We start from the raw sequence: 18,959 nt of genomic DNA, 5'->3' as shown, positions 1-18,959 counted from the left end.
CTATTGAAACATAATTAAAATATTTAAAATGGAAAAACAAGGTCTATACCATCAAAAAGGGAAAAGTTAAAGATGAGGGGAAGAGAATAAGCATTTATATAGCACCTACTATGCATAAGGCACTGTGCTAAGTGCTTTTTACAAATATTATCTCATTTAATCCTCACAACAACCTTGTGAGTGGGTGCTAAGATATTTTTCATTTTTAGAATAGAGTAGCATATCATTAGAATCACACAAGATAGCAGTTCTTTATGTTTTTAATGATGCTAATCTCATTTTAAATCATGACTGCCAATATTTAAGCATTAAACTAAAGTCACTGTGAAATTTAATTCATTTTTCCAACACTGAAATAATCTAGATAGAACAGGGATTCTTAACCTTTTTTGTGTTGTGGGGTTGTTGTTTTTTTCAGTTAGGAAATGGTGAGATTTTTTTTTTCTCCATCTAAGTTCAGAAATCCCTGAAATTTATCCATGGACTCCAGGTTAAATATGTATTGAAAGAGGTATATTCAGGTTAAACTATAGCCGTGTGTTTACAATGGAAATGTGGTATCTTTAAGAATATGATATGAAAGAACCTAGGGCTTCTAGTCTCTGTTTCTTAACAAGGAAAAATTCCATGGGCTATGCTATTGTCATGTTGGCAATATTAGGGAATTAATACACAATACATAATCAGACTACTTCTTTATTCATGTGTAACCATTTCATTTCAGGTTTGTGAATAAATATGGGATCCCCTAAAGCTCCTATAATTTTTTAAAACATAATTTATGATTATTATACAAGCAATAACATCCACACATTTATTATGCTGTACATTTTGTACTGTCTCTGTATCTGGTTAACTGAGGGTCTGTGGATTGATTAAAGGGAGTCCAGGTACTGGGATCAGAATACTATTATTTAATAAAGATAGAGGGAAGGGAAGGAAACCCTCTCCCCAATAAATAAAAAATAATAATAAAAAAGACAAATAATGATAATGAAAATAACAGTAATTGACATCATCACTATTGTCATTAGTATCAATAACAGTTATTATTATCCTTAGTGGTGGTGGTAGTGGTGGTAGTAGTAGTAGTAGTAGTAGTAGTAGTAGTAGTGGTAGTAGTAGTAATAGTAGTAGTGATACTATGGCTAGCATTTATATAATGCTAACATGTGCCAGGTACTGTACTAAGCATTTTACAAATATTATCTCATTTGATCCCCAAAACTACCATGGGAGGTAGGTGCTATTATCATCCTGCTTTTACAGTTCAGGAAAGTGAGGAAACCAGGTTAAGTGACTTGGCCAAGGTCTCATAACTAGTAAGTTTCTAAAGCCAGATTTGAACTCAGGTACACACACACACACACACACACATATACATGGCATTCAAAGACGTTGTTGTTCAGTCATTTCAGTTATGTCCGACTCTTTGTGATCCCATTTGTAGTTTTCTTGGCAGAGATACTAGAGTGATTTGCTGCTTCCTTCTCTAGCTAATTTTACAGATGAGGAAACTAAGGCAAAGAGGGTTAAGTGTCTTGCCCAGGTCACACAGCTAGTAAATGTTTAAGGCCAGATTTGAACTCAGGTCTTCCTGACTCCAGACCTGGCACTCTATCCACTGTGCCACCTAGCTAACCTTTGAGTGCCCTCTAGTCTGTGGTTTTTTGCTCAAATGTAGCCATATAACAGAAGCAGCATTCTATGAGCACCTACTTTGGACAGTGTCTATAAAGCTGTAGAAGAATCAAACATAACTGAAGATTTAGAATCACAACATAATATTAACAACCAGAGCCAGAACTAGGGCTCTGCTCCCTAGCCCTAACCTAGGAAATGGTGGCTACCCTGCAGTTCTCTTTCCTAACTGTTATAATGAAGGCTCACAGCCACTGGCAGATGGTAACCCATATACACTTTGCTTAAGTACTCATACTATGTTTTTGACCCAATGAAGGTTTATACATATATAGCAATTTAGAGATTATAAAAACCATAGAATTGTGGGCATGGAAGGGACCATAAAAACTACCTGTTCCAAACTCTTTACAGATGCAGAAACTGAACAATAGTGAGTTGAAGAGATTCTCCCAGATCACATGGCTGATTTAGTAGAACTGGGATTAGAGTCAAGGGCCTCTAACTTCAAGGCCAGTGTTTGGTGTAATACTTACTGGTTTATTAAGATGTGAGGCCGGTATTTCTAAACTAAGTTAGTGGTAGAACTCCTTAGTTCAGAGTGCTTTCTACTACCACACACAAGGCCCTGATTTTCAGATGTAACTGAGCAATTTGGACCACCCAAATCTTAAAATAACACGAGATTCTGTGGTGAACGTTAGTAAAAGACTCAGAGGAAAGTCTTCATGCAACTCCTGTTTTTGCCTTCGTCTCATTAATTAAGTAGTCTTAATTAAGATTCCTAATGCCTATAATCTAACCCTCCTCATCTTACAAGGTATAATAAGAATTCACTAAATTGTTGAAAAGCATATTGTTTTCCTTGGTGCTAGGAGACTTAGAAATGTTGCACATGGTAATGTTTTACCTTTGGGAGTAGCTAGGTGGCACCGTGGATAAAGCACTTGTCTTGGAATCAAGAAGACTCATCTTCCTGAGGTCAAATCTGATCTCAGGCACTTACTAGCTGTGTGACCCTGGGCAAGTCACTTAACACTGTTTTCCTCAGTTCCTGATCTGTACAATGACTAGGAGAAGGAAATGGCAAAACACTCCAGTGTCTTTGCCAAGAAAACCCTAAAATGGGCCCAGGAAGAGTTGGACGCAACTGAGATGACTGAACAATGTTTTACCTTTAAATTCTCCTTTAAAAATAGATAATAGTCAATTCCTCTGATACTTATTAGCTTGAGCAAGTCATTTAACTTCCCTAGGCCTTACTTTCCAACTGTAGTAAGAAAGTCAGATTAGGTAGTCACCAAGTTAAATACTATGCATTATCAAAACTAGTCATTTTAACTATCCTCACACACCTTTGCCTCTGAGATTTCTCCAGTTTATCCTGTATACATATTATTTGTACACAATTGTTTGTATTTTATCTCCCTCATTAAACTGTCAGCTCCTTGAGAGCAGGAACTATTTTGTATCCCTTTTCTTTGTATCCCCAACACTTAGCACAGTGCCTGGACACAGAGTAGTGCTTAATAAATGCTTATTGATTTGATTTCATGGGCAATACTGGATTTTAACTAAGCAAACAAAAGATATGTTTAATCATTGAGAAGCTAGCAATGTGCTTTGTCATCTGCAGACAAATTTCAGAATTTGGCCTGGAAGTTTAAAATAAAACTTTTGCCAGTACTTTTAAGTTGTAGACCCTTACCCAAATTCCTGTCATAGTATCTACTAATAACTTTGATTTTTTTTTTTGCCTTGACAGACTGTCTTTTTAACCTAAGCTGACAGTGCTACAATGCACAACTGTAAAAATACATTAACTAGGGGGCAGCTAGGTGGTGCAGTGGATAGAGCACCAGCCCTGAAGTCAGAAAGACCTGAGTTCAAATCTGGCCTCAGACCAAACACTTGACACTTACTAGCTGTGTGACCCTAGGCAAATCACTTAACCCCAATTGCCTTAAAAAAATACATTAACTTTACAAATCATTCCCAGGTTCATCTTACTTTGTACTTCAATCACTGGTTTATGGATCTAGAATTAGGATTGTTAGATTTTCAGTTTAAACATTTAAATTAAGTTCATAGGATCACCTTTCAAGAGCCAGAAGGGACCTAAGAGTTCATCTAATCCAACTTTCTCATTTTATCAATGGAAAAAAAGTGACATCTAGCAAGTTGATGTGACTCATCATATATGTGACCCAAAGTCATACAGGTTATTAGGGAGCAGAACTAGGATTTGTAGTGAAGACCTCATACTTCAAATCCAGTTTTCTTTTCACTGTATCACATTCTGCTTCATTTCATTTGCATGGCATTTTTGTTTTTTTCCATTTTATTTAGTCAACATTCAACAAGTTGCTTTAAATATTTTCTATGTACAAAACATTATGTAAGGTACTGTAATGGATATAAAAACAACTTACATGGTTCTAGCCTTTAAGGAATTTACCATATAGTAGGGAAGCCAAGCCACATACTGTCTGCAAATAATCATAAAGTATGATACAGCAAGTTTGGAGGAGAAAAAGGTCATGTGCAGCTGGGATGTCAAGGGAGAATTTGGGGGGGGGGATGAAAATGGGTATTTGACTTGTCTGGTAAAATGGGTAGAATTTGGGGCACTTGTTTCTTAAAATGGTTAGACACATTTGAGAAATAGGGAATTCTAGATTAGAAGAGTTTGGAAGGGAGGTTAAGTATGGTGACAGAAATTTGAGAGTCATCCGCATAAATCTAGTTGAAGCCATAGGAGTAAATGAGATAGCACTGACTACAGACCTCTTGAAAAGAAATCAAAAAATGCTGTTGTGTTTGTGGGAAAGAAGAGTCATTGAAGGAGCAATTAGAATAGGAAGATAATAACTCTGATAGGCTGGTCACATTCTTTGAATGACAAAAGTAAGTTTGCCTAAAAGACTATTTTATGGACAACTCACCCAAGACAAGTGCTCACATGGAGGTCAGGAGAAATGATATAAGGACACTCAAGGTCTCTCTGAAGAACCTTGGAATCATTTGGGAGACATGGGAGACACTGGCATGCGACCGTCCCGCATGGCGTGCCCACATCAAAGAAGGTACGTGTGCTCTATGAGGAAAACAGAGTTTCAGTAGCTTAAAAGAAAAGTGAGATACCCAAATTTAGAGACATCTCCACTCCAGATGTTCATTTGGACTCTTTGTGCCTGACCTGCTGCAGAGCCTTTTGAGCTCGTATTGGTCTAATAAACCACAGATGAACACACTCTACCTTGACCCCAATGTAGTGATGTCATTTTGGTCCTCTTCAAGAGTGAAGGACAACAACCAAGAATAAGAAGATGGTTGCTTTTTTGTAAACTGAAACTTAGGAATCTGTTCCCTTTTTTTTTTAATGTTATAAACAATGGCATCAGTCCAGAGTAAAAAGTATACGAACACTGGAAAATATGAATTGAGTTTAACCATATTTTAATTTTTATAGATTTTTTGAAAGTATGATTACCTCTCACAGGTGAAGCAGTCAATATGATTACTTCTCACAGGTGAAGCCCTTATCACTTGTGTGCTCACTACTACCACCTTCCTACCTTTTCAACCTTACCTCTTTTTCTTTTATGCAGTACAGTCACTAAAATTGATGCAAGCTAATTAATATAAACTGATTCCTCCTGAGAATCCTGGCCACAATACCTGTCTTACTTCTAGCTCTGTGCCTTTGCTTATGCCACTGATGTGGGTTGAGGAAGACAAAAGAGAATTTCTTTCACTCTTCTATCAACCACCTTCTTTAAGACCAAGATCTGAACTCAACTCTTCGAAGAAACTTTCCTTGAGTATCCTTATCCCCAACCAATTACTGTTTTATTTAATGTTTCTTCACCTCCTTCAGTATACAGTTTCTACCATGTTGTTTTGTAATTGAGCTCAACTTGTTTGTCTTTTTGTGTTTAGCCTTCCCTGCTAGGCCTATGAACTCCTGAATAGGAATCTAAGGACCTTCTGTGTTTTTTGTACTTCCCCAAAGAATCAATATAGTTTTACATATACACTGGGGTCTCAACATACACTTGATAAATGAAATAAGCAGAATAAATTAAGGGAAAGTCATCCTAAGACTTATTGTTCCGGCTGTTTAATCAGTAGTGGAATTAGAGCTCAACAGGCTTGCTAAAGTCAGGTCAGATAGGAAATTTAGGGAATTATCTGTGTAAGTAGAAAAGATTGATTATAATATTATCTTCACTCTCTGAAGATCTGAAACCATGACCAAGATACTAATACTTTCATCTTTATATCCATATAAGCACTGTATTTTGCTTAAATTTGTGCTTTGAAACCTTTTTGTTTCCATTTTAGAATTGAACAATGCTACAAAAACATTCTTTACTAAGGAATACTTGAAAATAAAGCAAAGCTTTCAGAAATCCAATTCAGCAAAATGGCCCCTGCCAAATTGCAGAAAAGCATTCCATCTCTTTGGAGGTAAGTAAATCATTGCCTAAAAACCTGGTAACATTTTAGTGTCATTTTTCTTATCACTTTTCCTGAAGTTATTTGTATACTTATTAATAAATTAGGGTAGAAAGTCACTTTTTTTTTGTAAATCAAAGAATTAATTAAGGCTCTTTATTTAAAAAAAAAAAGTAGATACCCATTTACAAAAAAATTAAATAAGATAAACAATACGTGATTAATTTGAAAGAAGAATTAGTTTTAACAAAGCTCATAGTTGTCTTGCCTGGCTATAAATTTCTTTTAAAAAACGTAATTATTTTCCCTATGCAAACCAGCATTGTCCTTTATAAGGTTCTTTCAAAAATCCATTTCTGAAAACTTAGTTTACTGGTTTTTATTCATTCAGAATGAATAAAAACACTTGAAAGATCTACAAGTTATTATCAGCATCCCAAAAAGAGGTAGGTATTGCAAGTATTATGATTCCCATTTTACAGGTAAAACGATGGGGATTTGCCCACATTTATACAGCTGCTTCACTGATATGTTAATATTCTGTATATTTTTCCTGTTTTCCAAATATTTAGGTCAAGCAGGAGGTATCAAGTAAACATAACAATAAATGATTATGATATATTTTATGATTTCATGATTATGGTATATTTTAATAAAATTGTTTTGATAAAATTACTTTAATAAAATTATTTTGTACAAAACCATAAAGTGTCTATACTGGGAACACTGTGGTTAGTTCTTGCCATTTCTCCATAAGGAAGATAGAGTAAATTTAGAAAAGGTACAGAGAAGAACAGCTAACATAACTAGAGAAATAGAGAATGTGGACTAGAAAAAAATCAAACTTGTCTGTCTCTAAAGAAAAAACTGAAAGGAAATAGGAATAGCCTATAAAATTATGTAGTGGCGATGCCTATATTCTAGGACTAAGGAGCAGCACTGAAGTTTTAAAAGGTTGTTTTGAGGGAAATAAAAGTATATTTCCTTTATTTCGACAAAATAAAAAGATCTTATTTATTTTGTTCATTGGCTAGTAAAGGTACGGAACTTCTTACTCATAGAATTGACATACACTTATAATATATCACATTGGCCTAGACACAAGAAGAATTTTAATGTGAAGTGATCATAATTTTCAAAGGTTTTTTTGTTTTTAATAAATACGTTTAATGATTAGAGAAATGCAGATCAAAACAACTCTGAGGTACCACATCACACCTATCAGATTGGCCAACATGATAAAACAGGAAAATGATAAATGTTGGAGAAGATATGGGAAAATTGAAACACTAATGCATTGTTGGTGGAGTTGTGAAATGATCTGACCCTTCTGGAGAGCAATTTGAAACTATGCCCAAAGGGCTGTAAAACTCTGCATACTCTTTGACCCAGCAATAGCACTTAGTCTATGGCTATATGCCAAAGAGATCATACAAATGGGAAAAGGACCCACGTGTACAAAAGTATTTATAACAGCTCTTTTTGTGGTGGTAAAGAATTGGAAATTGATGGAATGCCTATCAGTTGGGGAATGGCTAAACAAGTTGTGGTGTAGGAATATAATGGAATACTACTGTTCCATAAGAAATTATGAGCAGGCTGACTTCAGAAAAACCTGGAAAGACTTGTATGGACTGATGCTGAGTGAAGTGAGCAAAACCAAGAGAATGTCGTACACAGTAACAGCCACATTATGCAATGACTAACATTGATAGACTTAGCCCTTCTCAGCAATGCAAGGATATAAGACAACTCCAGAGGTCTCATAATGGAAAATGCTATGCACATCCAAAGAAAGAACCATTTATGGAGTTTGAATGCAGATTGAAGCATAGTATATGCTATTTTTCTTTCTTCTGTTTTCTTTGATTTCCTCTTTCTGATGGTTCCTCCTATTGGTTATAATTCTTCTTTACAACATCACTAATGTGAAAATGTGTTTAATAGGAATGTATATGTATAGCCTATATCAGATTGCACACTGTCTTGGGGAGAGAGAGTGAGGAGGAAGGAGGAGAAAAATTTTAAACTCAAAAGCTTATGGAAGTGGTTGCTGATAAATCAAAATAAACTAATTAAAAAAGAGAGATACGAATAACTGTAGGGACAATCTGCTAGAGAAAATAGAAGGGGGTGGTTCATAGAGGGAGGTTTCTCTTGGTCAGAAGAAGGGTAACCTCTTTAATTAGAAACTAGAATAAAGGAGCAAATACAAATTAAAAAAATACCTTAAAATATTAAATGCTTCTTTACTCCCTGTAACTTTAGAGAAGTAAAAACTTCCTTATCTTGCCTTAACTTTTTACATTTTGAGAATTGTCAATTCTAAGAATGATATCGCTATTTAAATTCTACTGGTTCTTAGCAACTCCCTAGAAAATCTCTCTTTTTATAAGTTGACTTCAATTACAGAGCTCCTCAAAACTTGCTGTCTACAAGCGCAAGAACAGGGGGCGGAGCCAAGATGGCAGAGGGAAAGCAGTGACTGTCTTGAGCTCTCTCCCAAAGACCTCCAAATAACCTAAAAAAATGGCTCTAAACAAATTCTAAAGCAGCAGAACCCACAGAAAGACAGAGTGAAACAAATTTCCAGCCCAAGACAGCCTGGATGGTTGGAAAGGTTTATTGCGCCTGGCGGGGAGAGGAGCACAGTTTGGTGTGGGCGCACAGGCCACAGCGACCCTGGAGCAGGCCTCAGAGGGCTGAATCTCAGGCAGCTGTGGCGGTTTCAAGACTTCTCAACCCAATACAACTTAGAAGGTGAGTGGGAAAATTCTGTGACAGCAGTGAGAGAGGAGCTAGGTCTCAGCCACAAGTCTTGAGCGCAGCCCAGGGCTGCGCCTTTTCCTGAGCTTCTGGCCCATAGACTGAGGGGGAATTGAGTGGCTGATCAGAGGGGGATTGCAGGGATTTCTTTGCCAGTGCTGAGGCAGGAATCTCTTGCTTTACCAGTGCTTGGATCTGGGTCACAGTTCAGAGGGGCAGTCCTGGGGTGAGGAGGAGTGCTGGTATGGTGAAGCTTGTTGTGGTGGTGGAGAGAAAACACCTTGCCCTTTATCATAGCACCTTGGAAGAACTGAAAATTTACAGGTCCCTAGAAGGAGCTCTGAAAACAGCTGTACAAACCCCCGAAGCTTGGGACAGTACACTCTTCACATTGAAAGCAGACTTTTACCTTAACAAAGAGTTTAAAACTCAAGTACTTGGCCGGGATCATGAGTAAACAGCTCAAAAAGAGTCAGACTATATTATCTTACTTTGGTGACAAAGAAGATCAAAACATACAACCAGAAGAAGACAACAAAGCCAAAGCTCCTACATCCAAAGCCTCCAAGAAAAATATGAATCAGTCCCAGGCCTTGGAAGAGCTCAAAAGGGATTTTGAGAAGCAAGTAAGAGAAGTAGAGGAAAAACTGAGAGTGATGCAAGAAAATCATGAAAAACAAGTCAACAGCTTGCTAAAGGAGACCCAAAAAAATACTGGAGAAAATAACACCTTAATAAATAGCCTAACCCGAATGGCAAAAGAGGTCCAAAAAGCCAATGAGGAGAAGAATGCCCTAAAAAGCAAAATTGGCCAAATGGAAAAGGAAGTCCAAAAGATTACTGAAGAAAATACTTCCTTAAAAATTAGAATAGAGCAATTGGAAGTTAGTGACTTTATGAGAAATCAAGACACTGTAAAACAAATCCAAAAGAATGAAAAATTAGAAAACAATGTGAAATATCTCATTGGAAAAACAACTGACCTGGAAAATAGATCCAGGAGAGAGAATGTGAAAATTATTGGACTATCTGAAAGCCATGATCAAAAAAAGAGCCTAGACATCATCTTTCAAGAAATTATCCAGGAAAACTGCCCTGATATTTTAGAACCAGAGGGCAAAATAGAAATTGAAAGAATCCACCGATCTCCTCCTGAAAGAGATCCCCAAAAGAAAACTCTTAGGAATATTGTAGCCAAATTCCAGAGTTCCCAGGTCAAGGAGAAAATATTACAAGCAACCAGAAAGAAACAATTCAAGTATTGTGGAAACACAATCAGGATAACACAAGATTTAGCTGCTTCTACATTAAGGGACCGCAGGGCATGGAATATAATATTCTGGAGAACAAAGGAGATAGGATTACAACCAAGAATCACCTACCCAGCAAAACTGAGTATTATCCTTCAGGGGGAAAATGGTCATTCAGTGAAACAGAGGACTTTCAAGCATTCTTGATAAAAAGACCAGAGTTGAATAGAAAATTTGATTTTCAAATACAAGACTTAAGTGGAACATGAAGAGGTAAAAAGGAAAGAGAAAATCATGAGAGACTTATTAAGGTTGAACTGTTTACATTCCTGCATGTAAAGATGATATTTGTAACTCATGAGACTTTTGTCAGTATTAGGGTAGTTGGAGGGGAAAAAATTATATGTATGTATATATAGGTATAGATAGATAGATAGAGGGCACAGGGTGAGTTGAAAATGAAGGGGTCATATCTGAAGAATAAAATTAAGGGGTGAGAGAGGAATATACTAGGAGAAGGAGAAAGAGAGAGGTAGAATGAGGTAAATTATCCCACAAAAAAAAAAACCAAAACAGAAAAGAAAAGGCTCTTACAGTGGAGGGGAAACAGGGGAAGGTGAGAGGGAATGAGTGAATCTTATTCCCGTAGGATGTGACTTAAGGAGGGAATAGCATACACACTCAATTGGGTGTGGAAATCTCTCTTACCCTACAGGAAAATAGGGGGGAAAGCAACAAGAGAGTAGGGGAATGATAGAGAGGAGGGCTGATTGGGAAAGGGAGTAATCAGAAGCAAATACTTCTGAGGAGGGACAGGGTAAAAAGAAAGAATAGAATAAATGGGTGGGCAGGATAGGATTAAGGGGAATAGAGCTAGTTTTTCACAGCATGTCTACTATGGAAGTGTTTTGCATAACTGTACATATATAACCTGTATTTAGTTGCTTGCCTTATCAATGAGGGTGAGTGGGGAGGGAGGAAGGGAGAAAATTTGAAACCCAGTTTTAAAAATACATGTTTAAAAAAAAAGTTTTCACATGCAACTGGGAAATAAAAAATACAAGAAATGGGGTACAGAAATCCATCCTGCCCTACAGGAAAATTGAAGGGGAAGGGGATAAGAGAAGGGGGGAGAGATAGAAGGGAAGGCAGACTAGGGGAAGGGGTATTTAGAATGCATGCCATCTTGGGGTGGGAGGAGGGGTGAGATGGGGTGAAAATTTGGGACTCAAAATCTTGTGGAAGTAAATGTTGAAAACAAAAAAATAAATAAAAATTACCATTAAAAAAGCAAGAACAAATCATTTTAGAACATAAACAGTTAACACAATTTTTAAGCAAAGTCATCATAACTTTCTCAGCCCTTTTTTCCTGCTTCTCTCCTTTGAGTATTTCTTCTGTCTGCTCTTCCTAGTGATATAATTTATAGGGTAGAAAATAGCCAGCAGTCTTCCTGACTTCCTGACTTGCCATGGGCTTGGAGCAGTGATTTTCAAACTTTTTTGATTCTGTACCCTGCGAGTTCAAAATATTTTGAGCACATACACTATATACATCTATATATGGATGTATATAAGGAGTGTGTGTGTATATATGTGTGTGTATATGTATACATATATACATACACACACCGTGTGTGTGTGTGTGTGTGTGTGTGTGTGTGTGTGTGTGTGTGTGTGTGTGTATTGAGTGCTGGGCCTACAGTCAAGAAGACTCATCTTCCTGAGTTCAAATCTGGCCTCAGATGCTTACTAGCTTTGTGACCCTGAGCAAGTCACTTAACCCTATGTGCCTCATTTCCTATCTGTAAAATGAGCTGGAGAAGGAAATGGCAAATCACTCCAGTGTCTTTACCAAGAAAACCCCAGATGGGATCCCAAAGCATCGGACACAACTGAAACAAATGAACAACAACAATATGTATATGTATACGCACATCTATATACTTGCATATGTATATATAATTTAGAAATTATTTTCATATACTAATAATTTTGTTCATTATAAAACTTATATAAAAACAAACATTTAAAAGGGATAATATAAAGATAAAGTAATAATTGCTCCTAGAAAGAAATCAGTTTACTTAATAAGGGAATAATATTGTCAGACTTGAACTTTAGGAAAATCACTAAAGGCAGCTGAATGAAGGATGGTTTGGAGTTGTGAAATACTTTAGGCAGAGAGAGAAATTAGAAGACCATTGCAACAGTCCGAATGAGAGGTAATGAAAACCTGAACTAAGGTGGTAGTTGTGTGAGTAGAGAGAAGGGGACAGATACAAGAGATGTTGTGAATGTAAAAATTATAAGATTTGGTAGCTGTTTAGATATTTGGTGTGAGCAAACGTGACCTGGGTAACAATAAGGATGGTGATGTTCTGGGCAGTAATAGTAAAGTTTGGAGGAGGGATGAATCTGGGTGGAAAGATAATGTAATGAGATCTGTGATACAGATAACAACCCACCTATGCCTACTCATCTAGTGATGAGTTGAATTTAGAAATATTTCATCTGTTTGTGAATTTCTTTTCTTTTTTTAGAGAGAAACCACATGGTCTTCAAGCATTCTTTGCTTTTTCAAATGCTTGCTATCAGTTCTAGTCCAATCACATCTCCCAGGGTCAATGCCATTATCAAACCTTATAATACCTTGCTAAAGAAACCTTATAGCACCTTGCCAACTATTGTCTGTGTTAGAAATTATGTTCTTTTTTCCTTAAATCAGAACGTTTATGATCTAGCACATGCAAAGATTCTAGTATATCATAAATTTGAAAACTTAATAGCAATTTCATAATAAAACACAAAGTTTGAAACAATTTAAATGTGTTGGAATATATAGAGAGAATGTCTTTATGTTTTTTTGTTGTCACATGTTCTAGAAAATGGAAGTAATGAGGGTAACAATCAATCAAAGATATACCTGGAAAAACATCCCCCCACATATATTATTTTATCCATTTTGTTCTATTGTTTTTCTTTGAGAAAACATAACATTTAAATGCAGTAGCTATGAATAAATCAACAGGAAAAAATTGCAGAAAGATAGGCACTGTAGTTTCATATTAGTTATTCTGTTATATATATATATATATACACACACATATAATGTATGTACTTTTATATAAAAATTATTTCTTTTGGAGCAATGAAGCAACATACTTATTTAACTGACAATATGATCACACTAATAGTTACATTATGTATAACCATTCTTTACCAACTAAAAGATTATAATACGAACATAGATATATTTAGAGAGAAATGAAGACTGACTGGGATTTTTCTTTTGAAAAGCAATTTCTCAACATTATTCTTTTCCCAAAAAAATTCCAGGGAAAGGAGGGACAAAGTCCCTGAAGCTAAACCATGGAGACTGATTTTTCAGATCAGGAAAGCAGGACCCTTGTGGTGCTTATCTAGTTAGCTGTAGTATAGGATAGTTTCTACAGCCATGATTAACAAAGATAGAAAACTGAAGGGTTTTAATTGTTGTGTTTTCAAGTGTTCCAACAAATTGTAAATCTGATTAAATTTGACATATGGGTCAAATAAAGGGTTTCAAGTACTTTTGTTGTTGTTGTTGTTAGTTTAATGAGTTGGCATTATGAGTTCAAATTTTAGCTTTTTTGATATTCAGCTATTTCAAACCATAATAAGGTCTCCTCTTATTTCTTATGAGCTCCTTGGAGATGATAGGCAGAATTGTACTTGGATATAGGCACAATTGGATATAGGCAAATTGAGACAATTGCCCTATAACCAGTGGTTTGTTGTGGCCATCGAGATGCTAGGAAGTGAACAGTGAATGATTCAAGTAGCCAGCCAGAAGGGCAGAAGGATATCTGAAGCTAAAATGTCCCAGGCTTACATATTTATATATACATACATATGTATATTGTAAGTTCCATCACCAAGCCAAAGCATGCGTAACTGCCTCCTATCCTTCCACATGTCTGTTTCCCTTTATGACTTTTATTTCTTACAAGTGTACCCTTGTTCATTTTCAAATGATTTTCTTCAGATAAAATTGTAGGGGAAAAACATGCAGTATAACTTGGAATTGCCCAGGTTACCTGTATCTGAATCCCTTTTTAGAGATGGTCTTCGTAAAGCAAATTATCTAGCTCTTCACTCAACAGCAGTAGTGTCTATCAATCTATCAGCATATATTAAGCAGTATTACAAGCATTAATGATGTAAAGAAAAACAACAACAGTCATGCCCAAGGCTCTCACATTTTATTGAGGGGAAAAAAATTAAGTAAATAACTAGATACAGACAAGATATTTAGAGCAGCTGGAAGTTAATCTGAGACAAGTCTCTGAGATCAGGGGGAACCAGGAAAGAGCTCCCATAAAAGATGAGATTTGAGCTGGACCCTAAAGGAGAGAAAGGAACCAAGAGGTGGAGGTAAGGATACAAAGGATTCTAGGCTTGGAGATATCGAGTACAAAATCCCAGAAACAGGAATTGGAATTTCATATCTGAGGAGGTGCAAGTAGGCCAGTGTTGCTGGGTTATAAAGTATGTGGACAGGAGTAAAGTAGAAGAATACTAGAAAGATAGGAAGGGGCCAAGTTTGCTAAACAAAGAGCTTTCTATTTTCTCCTGAAACCACTTAAGGTTATTGAATATGTGGGGGTGGGGGGTTGTCATGGTCAGACTAGCTCTTTAGGAAAATCATTTTGGCAGTTGAATGAAGGATGAATTATAGGGAGAAACTTGAGGCAGAGAGAATAATTAGAAAGCTAATATTATTATTGCAACAATCCATGCAAGAATTAATGACTTCTTGAACTACAGACGTATCTATGTAAGTAGAAAGAAGGGAATTTAGAGGAGAAATATTGTGAAAGTAGAAATAGCAAAATTTGTCAACTGTTTGGATATTTGGTAAGGAGAGTAAGGAATCAAAAATGACACTCAAGTTTTTAATCTGGGTAACTGGTATGATAATGCCCTTGACAATAATAGGGAAGTTCAGGAAAAGGGGAAGTTTGGAAGAAAAGATAATGAGTTCTGTTTTAGACATGTTGATATGCCCATACAGCATGTAGCTCAGGATGTCTAAGACATGATGTGTGACTGGTATTGAGAAGAGAAGGTAAGGGTTTATATAGAGAGCTGGAAATCATATGCATAGAGACGATAATTAAACTTAAGTGATAGTCTAGGCAGCGCTTCTTAAACTGTGAGTTGTGACCCTATATAGGGTCATGACCCACAATTTAAGAAGCACTGAAGGGGTCATGAGTGGAGAAAGTTTAAGAAGCCCTGGTAGAGAGAAAAGATAAGAAAGCACAAGCCAGCTTGTTGTTGTACCCATGTTAGAGGGTACAGTGTACATAGAGATGTGACAAAGAGACTGAAATGGCATGGTCACAGATGTAGGAAGAGAAGCAGGAAAGAACGGTATCATGAATATGCAAAGAGGAAAAATTACCCAGGAGAATAAGGTTGTCAACAGTGTTGCCTGCTGCAGAGAATTGAAGAAAGATGAAGATTGAGAAATGGCCATTAGGTTTGGCAATTAAGAAGTCACTGATAATTTTGTAGAGAGACAAATGAGGAAAATGACAAGTGCTGGAAGGGCTGTGAAAACACAGGTACGCTAGAGTGTCATTATTGGGACTGTGAAATGGTCTAGCCATTTTGTAAAACAATATGGAATTATGTCCAGAAATTACCAAAACTGTCCAAATCCTTTTATCTATCTCTGCCATTACTAGTTTTATATCCCAAAGAAATCGAAGAAAGAAGGAGGATCTATATGTACAAAAGTATCTATTGCAGTTCTGTGCTTGGTAGCCAAAAATTGGAAACTAAAAGGATGCCCTTCTATTGGGGAGTAGCTAAATAAATTGTGACCTGTGAATTTAATTAAATATCATTGTATCATAAGAAATGATGAAATGAATAATTTCAGAGGAAACTGGGCAGACCTCTATGAACTAATGTAGAATTAGTGAGCAGAATTAGGACAACAATCTATACAATAATAACATTATAAAGAAAAAGAATTTTGAAAGATTTTAGAATATTGATCAATACAGTAATAAATCATTAGTCCAAAAGGATAAAGATCAAACACACCACTCACTTCCTGATAGAGAGGTGGTAAATTTAAAATGCAGAGAGAGACGTAATTTTTTAGGTATGGCTAATATGAGAATTTGTTTTTACCAGACTCTGTAGCCATGTTTTAAGGGCCTTATTTTTCAGGTTTTGGGTTTTTTGGGGGTTCTTGAGAGTATTTGGTTTTTTTATTTGTTTGTTTTTAACCAGGGCAGGGTTTGGAGGGAGAGTACAGGTAAAGAGAAGGGCAGATTAATTTTTTAGGTGCTTACTAATTTTAAAAAGTATTAAATGCTACAGAGGCATGGAAGTGAGGAAGAAAGGGAATATGCATTAAGATACTGCCTACTATATGCCAAGCACCATACTATGCTAAGCACTTTTAAGTATGGTAGATGGAGAACCAGCCTCAGAGTCATAAAGATGTAGGTTTAAGATTCACCTCCGATGTATACTGGCCATGTCATTTTGGATAAATTATTCTAACCTCTCAAGGCTCCCAAACAGCTTTCTAAGACTATATTGTAGAATAGTTACCAATCCACATTGATAGAGGGAGTTTCCTACATTAAGAAAATCACAAATGTAGTCCCCCTCCCATCCAATATTATGCAAGTCATAACAGAGGTTAAGGGAAGGATGAATAGAATAGAATGACGAAGCAGTACCATTATGATTTATATAAAAAGTAGCTCAAAAAGGTAGAATCTATGAAATTTATGGTCTGAAGAGAAGATTGGCTAGTCAAATGGGTAGCTTGAGTGCTGACCTTGGTACTCATTAGAATGCTAAACCACCTAGAAAAAGTTTTTCAGAGCACTGCACATTCACTTATGGAGGATTTGTAGAAGAACAGAAGTGAAGAAGAATTACTTATAGGGTGAGATAATGTGGATAGATTTCAGTCCTCAACTTTGGTTACTATTGATGAGAACTTGGACTCATTGAAATATTGGTGTATAGGTAAGGCACTATAATAGGCATGGGGAATGTGTACAAAGATAGTGTAAGTCACTACCTCTGTCCTCCTCAAAGATCTTACAATCTAGTGAGTGATAAGATATATTAAAAAAAACAACTAGAAAGTAGGATAATGTTTTCATTCCTATTTAAAATATTTTAAGAAGCTGCTATGTATAAATAAGTACATTAAGTTCATATCTTAATTTGGTTATCTAAGGCTCAATGTGTTTGGTATAGAGAACAGAAAGATATAATAAAAACTCTGGCCTCAATGAGTTTATAATCTACTAGGAAAATAAGATGTACATAGATTATCAGGATGCAAAACATAATATCATAGGTCATCAAAATATTTATTAAACGAAAATACGTGCAAAGGAGAAATGGTCAAGACATAGCACTATTAAAAAAATTGAGAAGGGAAAGATCACTTTTACCTGGAAGGATCAGGAAAGATTTCATGAAAGAGGTAGTGCCTGAATTAAGCCTTCATTTCAGTTCAACAAACCTTTATTAAATTCCCTCTCATTGTGTAGAAGACACTGAGCTAGGTATTAAGGGAAAAGGAGATAAACAGTTTAGTTAAAGTTGAATCTCTATCCTCAGGAGGTTTACCAGTAGGGGGATATGGTCTATAAACATAATTATAATACAAGATAATGCATGATAAGTACATTGGAGAGATGTATAGCAAAGTATCATAGGGCATCAAATAAGATAATAATTGTAAAGCACTTAGTACAGTGCCTGGCACATAATAAGAGCTATATAAGTGATAGCTAATAGGTCCAAAGGGGAAGTTCATCATGGACTAGTGATGGAAGCTGAAACAAAAAAGGTATTTTTAACAAATGAGCCACATGAAACTGAAACAAAGATAACTGAGCAAAATACTGAAGGAAATAAATGAGAAACAATCAGTGCTACCAAGAAGCAGAAATACTGCTTGCAAATAACTATAATACAGAATGAAAAAGAAGCACAGAGAGGTACAAAAGTGCTGTGAGAAGCTTTATTTCAGTAATATAATAATTAATGTTGTTAGGTAATATATTCCTTATTTTGTATTTAGGAAGCACAAGTTATTATTTTTCTTTTTTAGTAGCTGCCGTGACAGGTGTTATAAATGTTCTTGTTTTGTGGCCACTCACATTTTAAAGAGAACTCCTGATGTTCAAACTCCATGCTTGAACTGTTGACTTGAAGTAAAACTAAAACATTACTTGGAAAATTGGTTTTTTTAATTGATATGTGATTGGCATATCTAATTAATTTTCTTTATAAAATATTTGTTAAGCCTTAAAGTGACACCCATCTAACATCGTATTGAATTAATCTCCAAGTGTCATATATGATAATAATAGTTGGAATATATATACAGTTTAAGGTTTTCAAACTATTTTATATTTAAAATAATGTATACCAGAGAAAAACTCCTGCTACCTTCTTTTTATATTTGATGGCTAGATAGAGGAGACAGACTTGGTAAAGTTAGTTGTTTGTAAATAATTCACAAATAAGATATTGGGGTTTTTTTAAGACCTGAAAACTATTGTTGGGTGGTATTTTAAGAAAATGTATGATGACAATTTACAGTACCATTCAACCTAGATGATAAACTGAAGATGTCATATATTCGCATTTACTCTGAAGTAATTAAAACTTTATCAAAGAATATAAACTCAATAAGTCAAAGAGCCAAAATGTTATACTATTTGAAAAGGAGCATTGATACTATATTATGGGAAGACCAATAGTATTCTCTTTAATTTTTTACCATATTGGTTACTTTAATGGG

General features: G+C 35.7%; 1 protein-coding gene across 2 annotated transcripts in view; it reads left to right on the top strand.

Annotated features, from left to right (window-relative positions):
- The window catches only part of RNF180 (ring finger protein 180), a 175,815-nt gene that overhangs the window by 130,985 nt on the left and 25,871 nt on the right, over window positions 1–18,959 (top strand). For both annotated transcript variants that reach the window (XM_027863505.1, XM_027863506.1), the window contains exon 5: window positions 5,989–6,114. In XM_027863505.1, coding sequence (XP_027719306.1) covers window positions 5,989–6,114 — 126 coding nt within the window. The remainder of the gene's footprint in view (window positions 1–5,988; window positions 6,115–18,959) is intronic.

Source organism: Vombatus ursinus, unplaced genomic scaffold, assembly GCF_900497805.2.
Source record: "Vombatus ursinus unplaced genomic scaffold, bare-nosed wombat genome assembly UNPS02014772.1, whole genome shotgun sequence".
Lineage (NCBI taxonomy): Eukaryota > Metazoa > Chordata > Mammalia > Diprotodontia > Vombatidae > Vombatus > Vombatus ursinus.
The sequence above is the reverse complement of the archived record's forward strand: the minus strand, read 5'-3'. Positions and strand labels throughout refer to the sequence as shown.